At 43.0% G+C, this 24,131-nt stretch overlaps 1 protein-coding gene across 6 annotated transcripts in view; it reads left to right on the top strand.

Annotated features, from left to right (window-relative positions):
- DGKG (diacylglycerol kinase gamma) overlaps positions 1 to 24,131 on the top strand; it is a 191,693-nt gene that overhangs the window by 46,195 nt on the left and 121,367 nt on the right. For all 6 annotated transcript variants that reach the window (XR_008530109.1, XR_008530106.1, XR_008530105.1 and 3 more), the window contains exons 3-9: positions 955 to 1,031; positions 9,175 to 9,340; positions 9,889 to 9,951; positions 13,048 to 13,218; positions 16,867 to 16,916; positions 20,215 to 20,289; positions 20,965 to 21,087. Coding sequence is in view for 1 of the 6 variants with exons in the window: in XM_054585079.1 (XP_054441054.1) it covers positions 955 to 1,031; positions 9,175 to 9,340; positions 9,889 to 9,951; positions 13,048 to 13,218; positions 16,867 to 16,916; positions 20,215 to 20,289; positions 20,965 to 21,087 (725 nt within the window). In the remaining 5 variants the exon portion in view is untranslated. The remainder of the gene's footprint in view (positions 1 to 954; positions 1,032 to 9,174; positions 9,341 to 9,888; positions 9,952 to 13,047; positions 13,219 to 16,866; positions 16,917 to 20,214; positions 20,290 to 20,964; positions 21,088 to 24,131) is intronic.

Genomic DNA, 24,131 nt, shown 5'->3' with positions numbered 1-24,131 from the left:
AACACCGATGCACTCAGGATGTGATTCTAATAACAGTTAAAGACTCTGTTTTCTTGACTTCTAATTGCTTTATAAACCTGCTCCCCAGAAAGAATCCACCATTTTCTCCTGTAGTTTCTAATTTATTGTCTATGGAAAGCTGAACTTTCTAAACTATTATTTTTCATAAATCCTCTGAGTTTCTGTTTCAGCACCAAGGACAGAGTTTCACAAGGCTTAATGCCTATTCATCCTATTTAACAAAAATTTAAATGTTTTAAAATTTTTGTTCAGATGGTTTTGGTATCATATACAAATATACACTAGCTTATTGCAGCTCTCAGTGTAGAACTGAGGTAGGAGATGGGCAATATAGACAAATTAATAATGATTATATCACTATGTGACAAATACCATTACAATTATGTACAAGTCAAATGAGAACAAAGGGAGGGAATGATTGATTGACTGGTAAAGCAAGACTTTACAGAGAAGTTGATATTTGATTTGGGTACTGAGAATTGAGTGAAGTTTTCAAAATAGAGAAGATACACCATGAAGAATGGACAGTTTATTCAGGGATTTCTGGAAATGTGGTTTGATGAGGCTGAAAAGTGGAGTGAATGGAAGGCTAAGGTCAGAGTTAAGAAATTGACTAGGTCAGATTACCAAGTACCTATACAGCAAAGTAGGGGGTTGTGCTCTCTCTTAGAAAAACTGAGAGCCATTGAAGTGTTTTGAGCAAGAACATGACCTGATTAGATTTGTGTTTTAGTAAGATAGTTCATACAGCAGAAGTGAGAATATACTGAAAAAAGAAAATGAGAGGGAATAATAGAAGGGTGACATATATCCATATGGTCTTGAGAATGAGGGGCTGTTCCATCATAACAAAGACTAGAAAGGGAGAATTTACTTGGTCCACTTCCCATTAACTGTTCACCAGTGTTTCATGTGTGGACTATGTCTCTACAGATTCTTCCAAGAAGATAAAGGATGTCTTGGCTGAATTTAATAAGAGTGGAAGCCTCAAACAATATGACTCACATGAGGTAAGAACATTTCCATTTCTAGCCTTTAAAAACTCCATGGTACAACCTTTCCATAATTTGTTTTTCTCTTGGAAGTTTACTCACTTTGAAGAACTTATTTCTCAACATATTTTCTCCTTTCTCAAGTGAGCCATTGGTGCTACCTGGAATTATACATTTCCCAAGTCTCTTCATTCTCTCACTATCCTAGAAGACTACATCATGCCTTCTCTCTTTTCAAAGCTCTCACTCCTCCTCCCCTCCTTATTTTCAGTTAACCACTGTGTTTTCTACTTCACTGAGAACATGGAAACAGAAGAGATCTTCCCCCACCTACATACAAGATTTTCACCCACCTACATACATTTTCTCCTGTAACTAGGAGTGAAATCTTCATTAATTCTAGCCCCTTCTCTGGTTTGCTGAATTCCATCTTCTTTCAATATTTTGACAGGTATTGCTTCAGCACCACTTCTATCTATCTATCTATTTATCTATCTTCTATCTCTGTATCTATCTATCTATTTCTATTTCCTTCACATCAGTTGTCTTCTACATATCTGATTTTTCTACTCAACATACAGACATTTCTCATATAATAAAAAATTTTCTCCTGTTTCCACTTCTACCTTCAGCTACCGTCTCATTTCTCTCTTCCTTTAGAGCAAAGCTGTGCAAAAGATTAGTCTATACTCATTGCCTCCAATTTCTCTTCTTCCTATATTCTTGAAACCTCTGCAGTCAGCATGTAGTCTCTGCTGCTCCACTGAAACCATTAGTCTATAGAGCCAAGGATCTTCATGTGACTAAACTCAATAGCCATTTTACTCAATATCATTGAATATGGTTGGTAAAATCCTTCTCCACTTTCTTCACTTGGTTTTCAGGTTACCACACTCTCCTGATTTCCCTCCTGGTTTAAAAATCAAATAAGCATCCCAAACTTAACATACACTAAACTGAGCTCCTTGATCTTTCTCTATAAAACCAGTTTTTTCCAGCAGTCTTCCCATTTCAATAAATGACAACTCTATTTTTCAAGTTATTCAACCTAATGCTATGGAGTCATCATTGACTTTTCTCTTTTTCTCACATCCCACATCCAGTTCATCAGCAAACCCTGTCACTTCTACCTGTAAAATATATGCAAAATGTAGCCACATTTCACCGCTTGCAATGCTGCCACCCTGACCTGAGTCATCACTGTATTTTGCCCAGATTATCTCTGTAGTCTCTTAACTGGGCTCCCTGTTTCTACTCTTGAGTTTTAAAATCTAGTCTTCACACACACATTCTGAGCAATCTGTTAACTTAAGTCAGATCATGTCACTGCTCTGCTCAACAATCTCTCATGGTTTCCCCCACCCCCCACTCAGAATAAAATTCAAGGTCACTACAATCTGCACCTCCTCTTTATGCTCAGACCCCATCTCTTGCCACTCTCCTTCTCTCATTTTCTTCCAACCATATTAGCCTCCTTGATGTTGTCAAACACGCCAAGGTTGCTCTAACCTCAGCACATTTGCACTTGCTTTTGCCTCTTCCTAGAATATTCCTCCCCCAGATTTCCGCATTGTTCATTTTCTCACCTCCTTCAGGTGTTGGCTCAAATTATTTTCTAAGTGAATATCACCTTCTCTATCCCCATTCTCTGCCTTATTTTCTTCCTAGTACTTCTCACCATCTGTCACACTATGTAACTTATTTATTTGTCTCTCTCTCTCACTAGAATATTTTTGTTCACTGCTGTATCCCAAGGGCCCAGAGGAGTATCTGGCACATAGCAGGCACTCAGTAAATATGTACTGGATAAATAAATGAATGTAAGAACTACCCCTCTTTCATATTCAACTCATCTTGAATATATAGGCACTGTGCTGGACACTGTAGAAGATGTAAAGATGAGAAAACAGTTTCTGCCCTTTGGAACTTACTTCCTAGTGACAGGGTCAAGTTTAAGGGCCATGACTGTGGATTCACATGGTTTTATGGTAGACCCCTACATCTGCTGGCAGCCAGCAATGTGGCCCCGAATAGTATTGTACTTGTCTGAGCCTCTGTTTTTCATCTGTGACCTGAAGATAACAATAACAACAACAAAAGACGTTGAAGCTTGCAGATGGTAGATTAAATGAGATAATTTTTTGCAAAGTATCTAACACTTAGGACACTTAAAAAATGGTACCAGGCCCTGACTGATATGGCTCTGTTGGTTGAATGCCAGCCTGCAAGGAGAGGGGTTGCCTGTTCGATTCCCTGTGAGGGCACATGCCTGTTTTGCAGGTTCAGTCCCCAGCTGTAAGGTGAGGGGTCACTGGTTCAATTCCTGGTCAGGACACATGCCTGGGTTGCAGTCTGTCCTTGTTCTGGGCACTTGCAAGAAGCAACCAATCAATGTTTCTCTCTCCCATTGATGTTTCTCTCCCTCTCTTTCTCCCTCCCTTCCCCTCTCTCTAAAGAACAAATAAATACTTTTAAAAAACAGTACCCACTATTTATTATTCTCCTTCTGTCCCAGTTCCCCAGAATGTTTTCAATTCAACTCTCTCTTCCCTGGTCCTGTGTCCTTTTATGAGGGCTAGCTGTGCAAAAGTGACTAATCCTCAGGACAAACTTGAGGAAAGGCTGGCCACTTATTTATTCATATTGTCACCCTTCAAATGAACCTTATTCAACTTCTCTGTTGGGCACTGGGAAGGAATCAACAGAGCCCATGCCCTCCAGGTACCTCTGGGAGAGGCTTTGGATAAAATGCACCAATCACAAAGAGAAGGGAGCCAGGGAAGATTGTTGGAACCTAAGCGAGACTGAGAATGCACCATTTCAAAAAAATTCCTGAGGAGAAGCCATGCAGGGAAGATGGCAGAGCCAGCAAAGAACTCCCTGTCCCCCATTTGCTCCCCCAAACCCCAGCTCCAAAAACACAGGAACAAAGCCTGGCGGGGGCTGCTAATCAGCCTGTCCGCCCTGAGGCTGACAAGTGGGAAGGGAACAATTTGGTCAGGGGCCCCCAGGGTGTGAAGGCCAGGGGAGCTTTCAGAAGCAGGGAGCAGCTTGGCTGTTATGAGCACGCTGCCACCCCCACCTCCCTCATGCTGGCCCCCACTCTTTGTGCTCCTGGCTCTGCTGTGTCCCAGGAAAGCTCTGTCACTCTGATTCCATTCTCTCTCACAGTGTGGCTGACTTCTAGTAGGTGTATAGTCCCAGCATGGGGTTGGGGAAACAACAGTGTTTAATTTCTCTTGAGCCTGATGGCTTACTGCTGCTAAAATGTCTCAACCAGAAACAAGTTAGCTGTGGGAAGGGGCAGGTTGCTAGGAAAGCGAGGCGGTGCTGCAGAGCAGCAGGGCTGCATCTGGCCATGCCAAGCTTGCCCTGGCCTATCACTACTATGTGATTTTTTGGAGAGCAGAATGCAGCTGAAGACAGTCAGGAGGTGGCAAGAGTAACAGAAGAAGGGGGACATGGAGGCTTGGTGGCACCATGATCTGACACTCAGACACTCCCAGGCACAAATCAGCTCTGACACTGCTTTACGACTTTGAGCAAGTTATTTATGCCCTCAGAATCTTTGTCATCCACAAATGGCAGTAACAGCCCCACCTCCCGCTGTTGTTTTGAGACATAAGAGAAATCATGTATGTAAAGTGCCTGAGGCAAGGTAAACCACTCATCTCGCTCACTGCCCTTCTTGACCTGTGTAAGAATTAACATGCTCTCTTTACACAGGTTGCAGCGACAACAATGGCCTAGAGCTAGTTCTTGCACAAAAGTTGCAGTTTCTGGGGGGGGGAAAAAAACCCAAAACAAAGCCTGCACAATGGCAGTGGCTACAATGTTACTCCAGGACTCAGAGAATTGCCAATGTGCCTCATAGTGATTAGTTATCTGGTTTGGGCATAGTACCCAGCCACTCCCTACCCATCACAAATTTACTAACCAGCTATTCTGAGCCTGACCCGTGCTCACGAAGAACTTACTCTCTCATAATCCAAATATCATTTTGACAATGGCACACAGTCACATTTCTTGGCTTACTGGAATTGGGCTGTTGAGAGCATGTGGCAGGGAACATGATGTCAGCACTGGGGCCTGCGACAGACACAGTAGCAGGAGCACTGGATTAGGAGTCAGAAGATCCAGCTTCTGGTTTCACTCTGCCGCTAGCTGGCGGGGGCAAATCACTGACCTTCTAGAGCCTCAGTGGCTTGAGGAAATCTAGTCCTTTCTGAGCTCTTCTGAGGTGAATGCTCTGTTTCTGGGCTTATTCTATGCCATCCTGTGCCGCAAGAGAGGGACATAAACAATCGAACACATGTTCAGTGTTGTTTTTTAAGTTCTCAAAACACTTTGTCCATTCTTTTCTTATGGTACTCACCACCATTGACCCCATTTTAGAGTTATTTCAATATCTTCACCATGCATATACACACATATATGAGAGTCTCTTGAAGGTACGGACCCATGCTTAATGCTTAATTCATTGGTGTGTCTCCTGGTGCTGCCAGCACTGTCTTCTACTTAGGAGACTCAGTTTATATATGTTGACGAAATGGACCCTACAATAATTGACAGTCAACTGTACCAATTAAAAATTCAACATTCATTAAAATCTCTATCAAGAAACACTGCGACAAGTAATGTGGGGAATGCAAAGGTGAAATAAGCCATTTCACTATCTTCCAGGAGCTCTAGATCTAGTCAAGGAAGGAAGGTATGTCCTGAACAACTATATATTAATAGAGGGCAGCAGATATGAGTATCCCAAAACAGGAACCAAGGTGAGAAAGCATAGCAATGCAGGCAGAGGAGATCATTCCAGGCTTTCTGGAGAAGGTGGCATCTGGATCAGACCTCACAGGACAGCTAGAATTTCACAGGTAGAGACAGAAGCAGTTCATGGACAGTACATGGAAGGTTGGCCAGGAAGGGACACAGAGACCAATACAGACAAAGTGTAAAGGTGTACATAAGCACTAATAGGAGAAAACACCAGAATGGTCTCAGAACTTGAAGTAGCTACAAATCTAGGTTGGGGTGGGATTATGGGAGGGCTGTGAATCCCAAAGGACTTAGGGAATGCACAGGATGATCTATTGTACTATGGAAACACTACACATTAGACCTTCTATTTACATTGATTTTTATTTCATCTAATTTCTATTTTCTAATTTCTCTTTTGTGTATGTTTTATAATTATAGTAGAGGAGCACAGTAACACATATATATAATTTATAAATAAAGATAAATGAGAATGTATGCTTAAAATATCATGGAGGGACACATGATTTTAGAAGTTTGGAGACAACTGATCTTAAATCTCCTAATGAGCAAATTAGAAGCCATGGAAATTTTTGAGTGGCAAAGCACTCTGCTTCAAAAAGGTCAACTTGGCTAAGAAGGATAAGATGGGAGGATGAGCAGATGGAGGTAGAGGTGGAGGAAGCTTTTCAGAGGTATTGCCACGTGCAGGTAGGATACATGCAACAGAAGTCTGAAACCAGGGTCACTGGGGCTTTCGGTGACCCCCTTGTCAGGGTGCTGGTAGATGGGAAATGGTCACAGATAAACCTGGATGTGACAGACATTGGAAAAGCACAGTAGACAGAAGGAAAAGACAAGAACTAGTCTCAGACTAATGGGAGTTCAAAGCTGAGCCTGGAGTGTTGGGAGAATAATGGCATCATTGACATTAACAGAAACTGCAGGGTCAGAAAGAGGAGCAGGTTTAGGGAGGAAGCTAATAGAAGTTTAGAACTTGAGTTCTCCTAGTCCAGCACTCACAATTTGCTGCAGAAGAAACTGAGGTTCAGAAAAGGGGGAATCAGTCACGAGATCTGAACCTCACACTAATCTTGTTGGGTGATCTTTCAGCTTTGGTTTTGTAAGAGCATTACATTAGACCTTATTTAACTGAACTTTCTGTTTATTAAATCATTTAGTGCAGTCTATTTTCCAGAAATGTTTTATGCTAATAGTTTTCAATTTGATGCTAACCAAAAAAAGATTAGCAGGACATTTTGGAACTGAAAACTACAATTTAAAACAGTACTTGCCAATTAAAATAGAGCAAAGGGAAAAAAAACAATGCAAAAAGAACCTTTAAAATAAATTAATAACAGTGCTGTCACCAAATACTTAGTCAAATCCAAGAAGAGACAACGGGATCTGTGACCTTCAAGAGAGCAGATTCAGAGGGGCTGGGCTGGACTCCAAAGCGAATGAGATTAAGACGGTGAGGAGCCTAATGTGGTCTGTTTGGAGAAATATGAAGGGGGAGGGAAGGACAGGCTAGTAGCTGAACTAACCAGCAATTTCTTTGGAATAGTGACCCGGAACATGCTCACAGGTAGAGAAGCAGATGCTAGGAGATGCCCTCAGAGGCAAGGAGAGTGAGATCAAGGGTCATAGAGGGTGGAAAGTAAGAGGAAAAAATTTTGCTCTTGTCTGCTGGGAAAAAGGAGGAGGGTGTGTGAGGAAGAAACAGTCTGTGCTGATAAGGCTATGGGGATAGGGACAGACAAAAAGAGAGTGAAATAGAGACACAGAGACTTAGGAACAGAAAAGACAGAGATAGAGACAGAGATTGTTAGCTGTCACGGGAAACAGGAGTCCACCACTTGCTAGAGACCCCTTTATCCAGTAAGAGCTGGCATTAGCCTCTCATGGACCAAATGAGTCTGCCTCCAATCTGCAAAGAAGATGAACAGCCCCGACTGGGGCTACGTAGAAATGGCCTTGTGACTTCCCGATGGGGCCAAAACTTCGTAGCCCATGCCTGATGGCACACAGGCAAGCTAGCTCCTGGGTCAGGGAGGGTTCCCAGAGCTTCCAGAAGAGACAGGGGTTAAATGCTACCAACATTTTAGAGGGAGAGCCAAGTAGGCTCCCAACAAGGGATTTTTATGCTCGCGGCTATTATTATTCACAAAAGCCTGCATAGCAGATCTTGGAGTAATGCTTCTTCAAGTGATTTCCAGGAGCATCTGCTGATTTGATGAAGAATGTAATGCCATCAAAGCACGAGCCAGTGATGACTCACTGCAAACTGTTGAGTGTTTGCTGAGTGCCACAGCCCCTTCTGGCTGGTCGCTCCCAGCCTGGGCCCAGAAGCCAGGCGGTACTGGGGAGATACAGCAAGGAGACATCGTAGTTTTTGGCATGTTTCTTGGTTCTACCTTCTGTCCTTGGCTTCCTGCTCTTCTCCTGGTGCCTAAAACCTTCACAAGGACATGTTTTGAGATCAGCTGAACCAGACACACACCCTACCCCCTTATCTTGAGGTTTGTCCAGGGTGCATTATGAAAGTCATAAAGTCATAAAGGAAGGTGCGTTATGAAAGTCATAAAGGATGGATTCTGTCCTTTTCTCTCCCAGGTGTTTCTTACTGTTTGGGACCTAAATGCTCAAGAATTACATTACTCTCAGCACAAGGAGAAAATTGACATGTCACTGAAGAGATATTTTTTTCCATCACTTTTTTTTTTTTAAGATTTTATTTATTTATTTTTAGAGAGGAAAGGAGGGAGAAAGCGGGGGAGTGAAATATCAATGTGCGAAATACATCAATCGTTTGCCTCTCACATGCCCCCCCACTGCGGACCTGGCCTGCAACCCTGGCATATGTCCTGACCGGGAATCGAACTGGCGACCTTTCTGTTTGCAGGCCAGCACTCAATCCACTGAGCCACACCAGCCAGGGTTCCATTGTGTTTTCATCTACATGCTTCTTTATCTTAACCAGGATTCCAGTGCACTGAGCTAGTCCTGCTCATTAGAGACAAGTCCCTCACATGGGTCTGGACTCGAGCAGAACCCTGCACTGGGGCATCCACTCCCAGCGCTCACTCTTCATCACCCCTTTTTCTACCTAAATTTAGCCATGTCTGGTTACAAGAGCCTCCTGAGGTTCCAAGTCCCACTAAGCCCTGACACACAGCTACCACCGTTTTCTCTTTCTCTCATCCTCCTCCTTGCTCCCTGTGCCTGCCGTTCTCTATCACCTCCTGGCCTTTTCATTCCTGCCCCCCACCAACCACTCTACTTCCTTCTGCTTCCCTTTCCATGTCTCTCGCCTGCAAGCCCCCCAACTCCTTTTCCTTCTTTCCCTGCTCTCTGTCTTTCGAGTCTCCCCACTGACTTTCCCCTCTCTGTCCCTTCTCAGACAATTAGCTATGATGTCTTCAAGTTGTTCATGAAGGCATACCTGGAGGTGGACCTTCCCCAGCCACTGAGCACGCACCTCTTCCTGGCCTTCAGCCAGAAGCCCCGACAGGAGACCCCTGAGCACCCAAAGGAGGGGACCAGCAACAGCGAGGCCAGTGCCCCAGGTACACAGACCAACATTCTCCAACATGGGAGAGGGGTTTTGCAGCTCTAACCCACTTGCCACAGGCGGAGTAACTAGCCTGTGGGCTGTGATTGGGGACCAGGGGACCAGGGGACCAGGGCTCCTTTCCTCATAGCACCTCACACAAAGCCCTGTCTGATGGGTCTCTCAGAAAAAGAAATAAGGAAGGGCATAATTCCTGCCACTTCGGATCATAGGTGAGGAGGGAGGGAGGAGGAAGCACAGAATCATGTACATCAGGGAGAAGAGAGCCTTTCACAAAGGCTGCCTGCCAGTCAGGGAGTGGAGCACAGTCAGCTTGTATGCCCAGGCCTGGGACTGCCAAAGGCAGGGTCAGGTATAGTCACCGTTTGCTGGAATTTGAGCTATAATGGGAGAAATACAGCCAATCCCAATAAGTAAGCACAAACCCAGCTGACACCCAGAGACACAGACAAGTGATCCAGGCCTCGGGGGAAGGTCCCCTCCCTGACCCTCTAAGAAGCTGGAGGCATGGACTGGCCTTTAAATCTTCTCTTTGTTCTTCAGATTCTGATATACAGAATGCAGATAATGCTGCCAAAGCAGATGAGGCCTGTGCCCCCGATACAGGTAAGTCTTTGGAATACAAGATTTGGGGAGGAGTGGGGAAGACCTCATTCTTGGGGCAGAAAAGGAAAACAACCAACAGGTTTGTCTCCATGTAATTGTTTACCACTGGATAGATCCTGTCTGCCTCCATCTCTGGGGGCCCCACGCAAATGTGCTGGGATTCTGAGGGTGCGTGACAGTTCTTGGGCTAAGGGGCTGATGACTCTATCAGTGGATGGTTGGAGGAGGGTAGGGCAAGAAGGCAAGAGTTTGCTCCGGTAGACTTCCAACAGTATACATATGCACCTGTTTGGATAAGTTGGGGGGAGGAGCAAGGGAAGCTGGCTAACATTGTTTTGAAGATCTATTTCAGGAACCTCCTTTATTACGCATTTTATTTAGCCTTCACAATCACACCACTTTACACATTAAGGAACTTTGGCTTTAAGAATTTATAAGCCATTACATGACCTGCGGAGCTGGGGACTCAATCCAGAATCATCCCGTCTCAAGGCTCCTATTCTTCCCTACAATGTCTCTGTGCCACGGTTTTCCCATCTGTAACATGAGATGATAGTGTGTTGATATGGAGGTTGAATTATATGTATAAAATGCTTAGCATGGTGCCTGAAACATAGTAAATATTCAATAAATATCAGCAATTATTTTTCAGGCCACTCTCTAGAAATGCATTTTTTAAATTTTCAATTGATTTTTTAATTACATTTGACATACAATATTATATTAGTTTCAGGTGGGTGAGTACTCTCTACTCTGAACTCATCATGATCTTTTAAGATCTTCAATATGCACCTTTAGTTTCCAAGAGCATCAGTTGGGCTTAGTCTTCCCATGGAAGGACTGTCAGGGACTCTCTCCCTCCCAGGTTCTCTTGGAGCTTTAAATACAAAGAGTTAGAGAGTCAGACCTAATTTCCTACTCATTATTGTCTGTAAAAGATTGAGTCACATTGATTAGTTCCAAGTCTTGGGATGTGCCCAGGGAAAATAGAATACAGTTGTATTGCATCTTCAAATATATATCAAGCAGCATAGGTTATGAGATCATACAAATGAATCGGAGTTCATTGTAACAGGGACCTAGGGTGAGATAATTTTTTCCAGTGGATACTAGATACAGTTCGAATCTTTTTTCCCATCATAGCAAAAAGGGATTATCAAGTTTTCAATGTTTAACTGAAAGACTGGTGAGATCAGAAATTCACTATGGATGGAAAGCAGAGCATGGTTGGGAACGGAGAGTTGCCTTGGACCATGCACTCGGTAAATTCCAGGCTGCTCATGGAGCTCCAGAAAGCAAGGGCTCAGAGCACTGGTGCCTTCCTGGGGCTCTCAGGGATAGCAGCAAGGCAAGTCTACAAAGTATGGGCTCACACACCCACCTGCTAGCATCTTGCCCAGCCCTGCTATGCTTTGCCCCTTGGGCAAATGGGGTTAGATCATAAGTAAGCCTTAAGTCTTTGTGGAGTAGAAGAGGCATATTATGACACAAATCATTCTCCTGGTGAGAAAGAAAGGGTTCAACTGGAAGCTGTGAGATTCTGAACTCCCAGCAGGAAAATCAACTATGAAAAGAGTTTGGCCCCCCAAATTTTTACCCAGAGACTTCCTAAGTCCAAGTATCTGGAACTTCAAAAGGAACCTGAGAGAAGTTATATTTCATTCCTTGAGTTACCAAATTATCTGGCCATAGTTTGTTTCATGGCGAAAGTTTCTAAAGTACCAAGAAAAAACTTATTGGGGATGCTGTCATTATGTGATATTTGAAGAAAGGTAATTGATGATGACAATGGAAGTTGGCTAACTTACTTGAGCACCATGCTTTTTGGCAATATCTATATCTGAGTCTGAGAGCAACTTTCTGCTCTCAGAGAAGTGATTTTTGCTTGCGTATGGAGAGTGTCGGTGTCCTGTAGTCAATTATCTGGCTGCCGGCCCAGGGAGATCGTATAGCATTTCTTTTTCCATCTTCTTTTCAAGATTTAAAAGCTAGAAGATCCTTTTCTTATTAGGCCACCTTTCATGGATGTCTTAGTAAGACATCCCTGTTCATTAGAAAAAAGAGCACATAGCCAGGCAGACACAAGAGAGAGGGGCCTATGCCAGCAAGGAAGAGCCACGTTCTGGAATCACCTAAGACAGGCCACTGGTTGAACATCCCAACCTTCTTCCTGTTGCCAAAGCAGAAAGAATTTTCACTGGGTATGGTATTTTTAGTGTTTTCTGTGAGTTCCAGCTCTCACTGGACATTCAGAGATTATTTTTAGTGGGCATGGATATAGAGAGGTTGGGAAAAGAGAGAGAACACTCAAAGTGCCTCAAAAAAGTATAAATTGCACAGTGAAATATAGGTGCCTAGTTTTCTGGTTAGTAATAACCTTAGATTTCTGACCCAGAGGACAAAGAGTGTGGAAGAAACAGAGAGTTTTCCTACCTGCGAGAAGGAAAACTTCAGAGGGAAAATGTACTTTATTCCTATGGCATGATAAGCCACTTGGCTTCATTTTAAAAATTTTTTATTGTATTTTTTCCATTACCATTTACTCCTCTTGTACCCCCTCCCCCTACATTTTCTTAATTCAACTAATTAGGCTTGCAATTAGTTGAAATTCTTTCTAGTTTCTGGAAATTAATTATGTGTTAACCCCAGTTTTCTCTTTTGACTAATCATCTTTTTATTTATCAGTAAATATTTGAGGAGAAAATTGTGAAAAGGTGTGTTAGTAAATGACCAGTAGTCTGGATTTTGGAATCCAAGCCAAAATTACCTTTACGAGTTGGGTGTGTTCGCTCCAAAAATTAGGCTAAATAACTTTGACTTGTTGGCTATTAACATTACTAAAAATTACTATCATCTTTTCTGAAAATTTAGAGCATAGGTGAATTTCTTCCAATGATATAGACACTTACAAGAGTCAGAATGAAGTCCATTCAGAATATAAACTCCACAAACTGGATTCCCAGGGCCACTGATATGATCATATTTACATAACCAATGCCTTTGAAGACACACATAAACTTCTTGCCTCCACCATGAAAATAACTTAATATTTACTAAACATTAAGTCCTTGAATGTTTTCCTCTCACCTATTACAGTATCAAAGATCACCAAGAAGCAAGTGCCAGCTAAAGACCAAGCAGCTGCAACTGCCCTGGGAAACGCCGTTGCTCAGTCTTCAGGCTCAGGCAGCCCCACAGTGTACCTGAAGGACGTCGTGTGTTACCTGTCCCTGCTGGAGACAGGGAGACCTCAAGATAAGCTGGAGTGTAAGTACTCACTCTGTCAAGGGCCACAGCCTTTTCCTAGAAGACCTAGTGTTCTGCCCGTCACTGTAAACACACCAGGGGTTGTCCTGGGGCCACGTGTGTGGGTCCTGCCTCCTACAGGGAGGTTTTTCTGCCCTGTCGTCAGCAGTGATAGGAACGTTTCCTAGAATCCTCCCCGGGGCACAGTACAAGATGTATAGAGAGTGGGAAGTGCGTACAAGATGTATAGAGAGTGTGAAGTGCGTCTGACCTTGGTACTGAGAACCAGGATTTGGAAAGGAATGGATCTCTGCAAGGCATCAAGACTCCCCTCCTTTGCCGGCAGGAATTCCCGAAGACCTGTAACCAGGAGGCTGCTGCCTCCTCTTACATTTTTCAAGGGAAGATATTCAGCATCTGTCTTCCTTCCCATAATCTGTGCCCAAGGAACTCTGTAACTACAAGGAATTTTTTTTTCTTGAAATCTTATCAACCTCCACCTTGTTAAAGCATATTGCCATTTTTTCCACAATTTTTTGGCCTCTAGCAAAAGAGGGCTAGTGAACTAAAGGAGTTGCACTTGGTTTCACACTGCTACTAAAGCTGGTTTCAAAAACACATGTTCAGGAGGAAAATAATAGCTGGTGACAGAAAGAAAAGCCCACAGTGGCTGAAACAGCCTTGCAGATGATTCATTCATTCCAGGGACGGTCTCACTGGCCTCTGAGAGCCTATAGGAAAACTTTTTAAAACAGGTGGTGATAGGACCTTGTTAAAAATATATGCAGAAATATATGTTTTGGCTTCCCTTAGGACCTTAGCAGACATTAAGGAGAAAACATACACATTATAACAAAAGTCCAAATACACCAACAAAATTTAAACATCAGCAAAGAAAAATCTGGCAGAGGTTAATACTTGCCAAGGACGGATGAAAGTTTGCTCATTAACTCATCTTAAAATCACTTCCATAGGTGTGAGGTGTTAACAGTTGCAAGTCTTAAACACTAATTTGGAAGCAAGGTAGCAGATTTCTGTTTCTTCTGGCCCATGTTAAAAGTGAAATATCAAATTATTCCCACCATTCAGCTGGATTTTGAGTTGCAGGCATTAGATTTGCTGATAACCACCAAGGAGGGTGCGGCAGGCACTGCACAGCCGTGGCTCTCAGGCCCAGCATTGTAATGCCAATAGAAAGAAACTGCATATTGCAAAGCTTCTTATTATGGAAGATTTCAAACATAGATAAAAGTGGAGAGTCTAATGGACTTAAGTGTTCCTATCAGCCACTTTTAACAATTACCAGTTTATTGTCCATTATGGTTTATTTATACCTTCCACTCATTCCCTCTGCCCCAGGTTAATTTGAAGCAAAGTCCAGAACTCATAGAATTCAATCTGTAAATATTTCAATACATCCCTTTAAAATATGACTTTTCCTAAATCACAACACCATTATCACATCTAAAGAAAATTATTCCTTACTATTATCAAATATACAGTCTGTATTCACATTTTCCCAATTATCTTATATATTTTTAATTGTTTGAGTCAGGATCTAAGTAAGGTCCATACGTTGCTATCAATCATTATGTCTCTTCAGTTTCTTTTGATCTTTTGCTAATTTTTTTTTCCTAGCAAATTTTTTGTTACAGAAACTTGGTCATTTGGCCTGTAGAGTTTTCATCTTTTTTTTTTTTTAATAGTTAAACAAAAAAAATTTAAATTCTCCCTTGATTTTAATAATTCAAAATAAGTTAAACTTTTTAATAACCAAAAGTGTACCTTTTTGGAAATAATTGCCTGAAATCCCACCTGTCACCAAGGCAGCTGTAACAGTAGTAATTCTCACCTTCGAACGCCTTATATTTGCAGAGCGCTTTAAGTGAATCATCTCATTTTAACCTCGTAATAGCCCTAGAAGGTCCATATAATTATTCTCATTGTACATGTAAGAAAGCACAGAATGGTTAAATGATTTGTTCCAGATCAGGATGCTAAAAGATAGGATTACCCACTCTTTCTGATTCTATCCTTCATGCACAGTAGGACCAGGAGAGCTCCATGTTAGAGTTGCCCCCACCCAGGGTCCGGGAGCACATAGTGGGAGGTCTGTCCTTTATTTTTTTTTAATTGTTGACACTATTACAGATGTCCCCATTCTCCCCACCCTTTGCCCAACTCCACCCAGCCCCTCCCCCCTTCTCTGGCCTTCACCACGCTATTGTTTGAGCCCAAATGTTCTTTGGCTAATCTTTTTACTTTCTCTTACAGTCACCCCCAACCCCCTCCCCTCCGAGATCTATCAGTCTGTTCCATGTGTCCATGCCTCTGGTTCTATTTCATCTGTCAGTTTATTTTGTTCATTAGATTCCACATATAAATGAGATCAATCATATGGTATTTGTCCTTCTTCACATCATTCAACCATCTGTCTGGAGAGTCAGCCTCGTATGCTAAGTGCCTCTGACCAGAGCATTCTGAGGACTCACAAAGAATCAGAAGCCCATGCTCCTATTTTAAACAACTTAAACTCCAACCAGGGATGCCCCACTGAACAAACACGAGCTGCAGAGACATTGAAACACATAGAAGGAAGTGACAACATGAGAGCCACTTCAGAGGAGTGCTGTGACCCTGTGGGTACACGCTGGGATATCCAGAGTGTCTGTGGGGGAAGGGTGGGTCGGGGAGGCTCACAGAGAAAGCCGGCCTGGAGGTGGTGGTTAAAGAAGGGGAGGAAAACAAAGACGTGTTCAGCTCTGCTCCCCGCCCTGCTTACTTCTGAGACCCCACAGACAGGCTCTCTCCCTTTTAGATGAACAGAATGCGAGTTTCCAGGTCCCATAAATGAACACTTAGTCCTTTTCTAAAATTTCTCTCCTAGATCTTCCTAATGCTATGTCACCTCTCTACTATTAGAACATGATAGATGTTTGTGAATACCACATCGATATGCTATTCTTTTAAAAAAAGAAATATAATAATGTCTGTAGTAGTAACTACTTCATAGCATTAGGGAGGATTAAATAACTAATAATGATAAAATGACTTGTATCTATTAAATGCCATATATAAATGTTTATTAATGAAATAAAATAAAAATAAATATCTGTCGAATGCTTTCTACATTCGAAGCACTGTAGATTTGGCATACAATCTACATAGTATCCCTTATTTTTAAAAACCTAGGACAAAGAGACCATTATAACCTCCATCTTGCAGATGAAGAAACTGAGCCTAAATGACTTAGTTGACTCCCTAGAGGTGGTAGGGGAGAGGCAAGATTTGACTCTGCCTAACTCCACAGCCTTTTGTGTGCAACAGAAGCAATGCTCCGTTTATACTTCTGGTGCCCCTGCCCCACCACCAGCTGGGCACGCTTTGAGTTTTGTTCCCTGATGCCGAGAGGTCTGAATGCCCTACAGGGAATCACAGTCATGACCTGGATCTCATCGGTCCCAGGAACCAGGTGGCCTGCTTCTCCTCCCTCTCCCCACTTCTCTGTAAGAAAGTCAGACCCAGTGTCTTTGGAGGGCGGGTGAGCTGGCTGCAACAGCTTTTGCCCCAGTGATGGTCAGAACTGATCTAAAACTGGCAGCAACAAAGCTTCAGCCAGTCCCTGGTGCCTGGAGGGTGCCTCAAGCCTCATCTCTGTATTTCTTGCAGTCATGTTTCGTCTCTATGATTCGGATGAGAACGGTCTTCTGGATCAAATGGTAAGCTCTCCAAATATCCCTTCTGGATCCAAGAAAGCCTGGAGAAGAAAAGAACAGATGGAGGAAGAGTCTGAAAACTCTTTATAAGAGTCCTATCTTTATAAGAATAGCAATATCTCAATATGGTCTGCAGAAATGAGGAGAACCCCCACCTTCTATTTCCAAAGGGCCAGCCTGAAGGAGAGTGAACTGCAACTTGCCTTTTCATTCCAGAAGCCCAGGTTTATAAAAGCTCAGAATGGGGAGATGCTTTAGTATCTTATCTAGTTTAATTTCCTAGTGGGCTCAGTATTCTTCCTGCAATTTCCTGCTGCAGTCCAGGAGCAGAAGGGAGGCGGTAGGAGAGGCAGCAAGACCAGGGCAGGAGGGCAGAAGGAAGGCAGGTAACTGCGGGTGCGCTTTGGCGTCATCCTTGCCTTCCTCTCATACCCCAGGGCACTAACTGTAGAAGTCTGGTTCTGTCTGCTCTGAGTGCATAATCCTATCTCATTGCACCTGGAAAAGCCTGAAACTCACCCCTCTTTCCCTCAGGAATAGGCAGGGAAAGGTCAGAGATCGTGGAGTGGAAGGAAGGATAGAAAAGGAATAAAGCAGAGAGGGGAGAGGGCAAAAGAGTCATTCAGGCCTTGTCTTCATGACTGGCAATGTTAAAGACGGGACTCATTGACAGAAAGGCTCTGAGGCTGAGGTGCACAGGGCTGAGTCAGAACAGAGAGAAGAAGAAAGGGAACAAGTCCACTAGACAAACTAAACCATCAAACCCCAGAGTGTCTTTATGGGAGCCCTACAACCACAGTGCAATGCTGTGGTTTATGACATGCAAGGGAACAACCAAAGAATTACAGACTCTCAAGCATGTGGTCAACATATATTTATTAACTATCTACTATATGTTAAACACTGGGGATATATTGGTGAGCCAACTGACAGAAAAAAAAACAACAACATGCTCTCATGAAGCCTCCATTCTAGTGCAAACACACACACTGAAAAACATACTAAAATGTGTGCTAGAAGGAAAATAAAGGAGGGAAAAGGGAGCGTTGGTGGGCACTGCAGTTTTAGCTAAAGGAGCCAAGGAAGGTCTCCCTGAGGAGGGGACATCTGACAGAGACTGACAGAAGATGAGGGACTGTAAGTCACGAGGAAACACCTAGGTTAAAAAGAAGTGCCTTCCAGGAGAGGGAACAGAGAAGGCAAAGGTCCTGGGAGGTGGCCGGAACATTAGCCGATTAACTAGGATGCTTGAGTGACTGTAGCAGAGTTCAAGGTGAGGTCAGAGTGAGTCCGTAATAGGAGATAAGATCAGAGAAGTGGGATAAAGGGTGGAGGAAATTTGCAAAGTGTTATCAAGCCTTTGAGGTGATTGAAAGGGTTTAATTTTTACTCTGGATAATTGGAGAACCGTTGGAGATTTTGAGCAGAGGTGTGACACGGTTGACTTGGGTCATAGCAGGATCACGCTGGCTCCTGTGTTGTCTAGACTGTAGGGGTGCAAGCAGGGATACTAGGTAGGAGTTTATTAAGATCGGCAAGACAGGAAGTGATGATAACTTACATCAGGATAGAAGCATAGTAGGTAGTAAGGAGTAAATTTCAGATGTGTTTGGAATATTGTGGACTGAAGCAGTCTCAAAGAGCTACCTGATTCAACTTCCCCCCAAGAATCCCTGGCAGGTGAATGCCCAGCTTCTCTGTGATCGCTCCCAGTACTGGCGAGTTCACCTGCTGCTTTAGAACAGTCACTCCGCTGCTGAGGGCAACTTAGAAAGGCGTCCTTTCTACACAAAAGTCACCTCTAGTTTGCCCGGGGAATTTTCAACATGAAACCTGCATCTTCCCCTCCTCCTTTCCCAACCCAGCAGTGAGACCAAAATAAGCCAACCCTCGACACATCCTTCCCTGCACCCCTCACCTTGCTTCTGCCCGCTGTAGCTGACCAGGACAACTGACCAGTGGAATACCAATTCTACACAATCGCCCTTCAAGTATTTGAAGGTGCTGCCACCTCTCCTCTACAAAGTCCCCCCCCCCCCCCAGCTCAAATTTCCCAATTGCCGCACTGTTTCCAACAAAGCAGGCTTAAATACACACTATGGTCAAGCTCTGGTGTGTCAACGCCATTTTTAAAATGTGGCGCAGAACTGAACACACCCCTCCACGACTCATTAATCATCCTCATGTGGCCTAACCAGGGTAGACATCAGGGGAGCTAGTTCTGCCTGAAATCTGTCCTCTCTGCTTCCTGAAAATGCGCATCCATGTACACAGCACAAGGATGAATCTAATTCTCAGTTTCTGAATCATGTTTCTTCATTGAATCTTGGTCCCAACTAGACTCACAAACTCTTTCCATTAGAATTTCTGCCGAACCCTTTCCTGTCCCCACCTTTCTGTCTACTTCCTTACCCCCATCTATCATCTCATCTGCAGTTTTGCAAAGACTTATCTTTTCAATTTAAATAAAATACAATTTTTTAAATTCCTTTTTTGGCCCAGCATTGTACCTGATGCAGGTGACACTTTTGAGCCTTCACACTTCAGTTCACCAAGTGTCTCCCCACATTGATCTTACTAGTAACATCTTAGATCATGCCCAAGAAATGCAAATGCCTCCTTGATCTTGTGTGCTTCAGTGGGACTTTGAGTGCACTGATTCATTAGCATCCAACAATTCTGTGAGGTTTTAGATAGAGCCTGGCCAGTGAACCCCTCATGAATTTTCTGTTCACAGAGTCCTAGGTTCAGGGCTAGAAGTGATACAATGGAAAAAGGGGAGATGCCAAAAGGAATCTAAATCATTGGTGTCTGAACTAGGACCAACACAGTGGCCCTCCATCCAACTGAAACTTACTTTTGAGGAGTACAGATGGATCCCAAGTTGATAAATCTGTGGAAATGAGGAGTTACTAAAGAGGGAACAGAGAAATGACTTGGTTTGTAAGCATTTGAGAGAGCTAAGATCACAACGAAGAAGAAAACAGGAGTGCTTCCTATGCTAAGTCAGAGACTAGGGGAAGGCAGGTGGATCCAGGAGGAGGTCAGTGGTCGGGGAGCTTTCTGCATAATTCTGCCTTAGCTATCTTCTGTGCTTCTTGTGAGCACCTCTTCTCCACTGAGCTTTGTGGTCAAGGCAGAAATAAGAGCAGAAACAAGTAGTGAGCTCCCCATGAAATGCCAGCATATTGCACCAGCTGCTTCTCATGTGCTGCCCTGCCCATCTTCCCACAGGGTTGGATGTTGAGCCTTGCTCTTAAAAACACATCTTCATTTGGTTTCTCCCCTTGATGTTTTCTAGGAGATGGACCGTATTGTCAACCAAATGCTGCACATTGCCCAGTATCTTGAGTGGGATCCCACGGAGCTAAGGCCTGTGAGTTTCTGGAAACATGGGGTGACTTCCAAGTGAGCTTCCAGGAGGAAAGTGAGACACACTCAAGAGAGAAATGGGCAGGCTCTTCCAGATTCACCTTCTTATAAGCACCTTCTCTGGGCTCCTACACTTGGATCTCCCACTTCTCTGATGAGAAAAACCATAGGCAGCAGGGAAAAAGTGTAGACATAATTCAAATAATAATTCCACTGACTTTGTCACCAGAGCTAAATTTTTATAACAAGAGTTCACAGATCAAGAATTTAGAGCTAGAAAGAATCTTAAAGATTTTCCTCCATCATCAAGTAATAATAGTCATTTTATTTTTTTATATAACGCTACATTTTATATACCTTTTCTCTAATCCTTACTAGAGTGCTGAATACATAGCAGTATTATTTCCATTTTACAGATGAGGGAAGCAGAATCCAGAGAGCTAGGGTGGCTGGCTTGCCCAAGAGCACTCAGTCAGGTCAGGCAGAGCCGAGCCTGGACCTCTGGTCTCCTCACCCCCATTTATTCCCTCACTGCTCTACTCACTGTGAATCAGAGGTGGGGAGGGGGTGCTAAAACACAAGCCAGACAATGCACAATGAAAGAGAAATAAGAGGGCGGAAAGTGGGTTAAAGAAGTCAAGGGTGAAAGTGAACAATTGCTGCTCTGTGGATTCCGCAGATACTGAAGGAGATGTTGCAAGGGATGGACTACGACCGGGACGGCTTTGTGTCTCTACAGGAATGGGTCCATGGAGGGATGACCACCATCCCACTGCTGGTCCTCCTGGGCATGGATGACTCTGTAAGTCAGCAAGCCTGAGTTCAAAGATCTCTTACCTTTCAGGAACATCAAGCTCTATGTGGAAGTTCATATCTATACATCACCCTGGCGTCTGCCCCAATGGGCAAACCATATGCTCTAGGCCAGCCCAAGAGTCCTCTCTATTTACCTATTAGTGACTAAACTATATTCATTCATTTGACAAACATGTACTAAATTATTAGCAAAGAAATATATTGTTCTGAGCTCTGTGAGGGGACAGGGATACAATATTCACCCATCAGGAGGTTATACTCAACCAAGCAAATGTCAAAAAATAAAAATAAAGTCAAAGAAGAATTTCATCTTTTTCACAAATTTAGTTAAAAATGCTAAGAGAGTTGGGGAAGGAGTGAGAGAGGAGGGAAGGAGGAAAGGAAGGAAAAAATACTGATCTGTTGAGAGGTGGAGATCAATCAAAACAACCAGATAAGGTAAGTATTTTTCCCCCCAATTTATACATATGGAAAGCTGAGATCCTTAGCCTGAGGAACAAAAAGAAAAGTCAGAATATATTTGTACTTGGCTCCAAAGATACTCCACTTTCTAATGACCCATGATTAGGAGGGAGACGAGTGGGAAAAAATATCAGAGAATGTTTGCCCTGGTCCTGAAGGATGCATGGGATGTCTATATCCCATTGTTGAGCTAAAGGTCAAGTGGAAGAACCTACAAAAACAAATGTGAACTTAATTTTTAATAATCAAAAGTGTTATGCATTTTTTTAAAATATACTCTAAATTGTAAGTTTCTACATTTAATAGAGGGGTTCAGAGAAAGCATTCCTGAATGTCTTAAAAGTCATCTTGCTTGTTTGGCTTTTCCAAAACCCACATATGACCACCAAAAGGTCTGGAGATCTCTGAATCCAATATATGCAAAACAGTCTATCTCCCAGTGAAACTGCAGCACCCACAGAAGGCCTGACGTGCATGCACAAGGAAGGTTGCTCCCACGTCCTGCAACCGCACATGTGCAGAGAGGAAAGAGCCACATGATGGCGCTATAACCCAAGTGCAAATTGTACCTTATCCCAAGTCCGGGTCCTTTCGCTTCTTACCTCAAATCTATGAAAATAAATCTGAGAAAGAGAGGGTCAGCTAACTGATTTAGCTAATAACTATATTTGCAGGTAAAATGGCAGTCTTTTGGGTTGGGTCTACTGAACAGTGTTGTTGTTTCCTTTCATAAAGAAATCCCTGATATGTGGAGAAATGGGGAAAGATGGAAGGAGCATAGGCTCTGCGGCCAGCAAGAGCCCTGATTTGGCTACCGATTCAATCACTTATTGTTTGTGTGGTCTAGGGATATTCATATAACTTCTCTGAGTCTCCTTACACATAAGAAAGCCCTCTAGTTTTGTGTCCCTACTGTCTAGCACAGAGTAGGAACTTAATAAAAGTTTTAATTATCAGGCACTGGATTAGAAGCTTTGCTATAGAAACCATTGCATAAAAAGGCTGTATTTCAATAAACTCAGAGCTTAGAAGAAGTGGGGTTTTGAGGTGGTGAGAAGAAAAAAGCTTAACCTGGTCCCAAGAGGAGACCCGCATTCGGAAAAGTACATGGGCTCCTGTGGGAACTGTAAGCAGAAAACTTGGCACAGAGGTCAGAGTGGCTGCTGTGACCGGTGCAAGCCAGGGGGCCCGAAGGTACGAACTGGGTTTGAGTCCGGGCTGCTGGGTTCTGTGTAGCTGACTGTCGATTCTCACCAGCTCACTACAGTAGCTTTTACTACCCTAAGGACCAGCCCACGAGTGGGGCGGCTGTGATGGAGCCTGTAAGAAAGGTTCAGGGGCAGCGGGTGTGGAGGGATGTCTCTGAAGCTGCAGCCTTCATTCAGTAAGGGGCCAGAAGGCAGGAGCTTTGGTGTCCGGGGAAGGTGTGCGATGGTGTGATGCTTGGCTTATTGAGTGGATAAGGATGGATTTGCTTCTGAGCCAAGTCAGGAAGAAGTGTCTTAACCCCCTCTCTGACTGTCCCTTTCCTATTGTATCTGTGTGCGGAAAGTGGATGAGAGCTTACATGCCAACTGTAAAAAATTTGAAAATACAAATTACAGAATAAAATAAATTCATAATGCTCCCAGCTGTAGCTAACCTCTGTCAACAGTTTGGTGACATTTCTTGGCATCAAAGATCTTATTATGTAAACCTGAGATTATAATAGAGCCTCAAATTTGCATTTTCCTTTTTTTACTTAGCATTGTATCATGAGCACATTCCCATGCCATTAGATTTTCTTTTTAAATATCTCTGTCATGGCCACTTAACATTAAATCATATGGCTATACCACAACTAACCTTTTGGTAATTTTGAGACCTTTAGGATATTTCCAGTTTTACATTATTTTAAATAAATAATGTTAAGTTAAGCAACTGACAGAGCACAAAAATGCCCATCTTTCTTTCAAAAATTATTTTTTAGGATAGAATCCAAGAAAGGAAATTTGTATGTCAAAGGTTATAAACATTTAAAGGATCAAGCTTGCATATGTACATACATAGAAAGTGTGTTCTGATTTATGCTTCCACCAGCCATGTAGGAAAAGGCTTATTTTATCCCTCCCATACATATTCATGCTCAGATATTCTTAATTTATAATACCGGCTAATATTAGAAAACACAAGCACACAAAAAACAGAAAAGAACTTTGTTCAATTTCTGTTTTTAAATTTTGTATTGAATGTATTGGGTTTACATTGGTTAATGAAATTATATAGGTTGCAGGTGTACAGTTCTATACTACATCATCTGTATATTGCCCTGTGTGTTCACCACCTCAGTTTACATCTCTTTCCATCACCATTTATCCCCCCTTTACCCTCTCCTGCCTCCCTCCACCCCCAGTTACCTCTGGTAATTTCTGTGTTGTTGTTTTTTTTTAAGAGTCTTTACATCAGTAAAATAAACGTATAGCTTGTCTTCCAGATATGAGAAGAAAGCTTGTAGAGAAAAGACAAGACACAACAAGAGGCAGCCCCAGGCTGCTGCTAGCTTGGGGCTGTCTGCTCTGCATCCCATTC

Source organism: Pteronotus mesoamericanus, unplaced genomic scaffold, assembly GCF_021234165.1.
Source record: "Pteronotus mesoamericanus isolate MK-2021 breed Mesoamerican mustached bat unplaced genomic scaffold, CSHL_Meso_final contig_82, whole genome shotgun sequence".
Lineage (NCBI taxonomy): Eukaryota > Metazoa > Chordata > Mammalia > Chiroptera > Mormoopidae > Pteronotus > Pteronotus mesoamericanus.
This window is presented reverse-complemented; position numbering and strand designations above follow the sequence as displayed.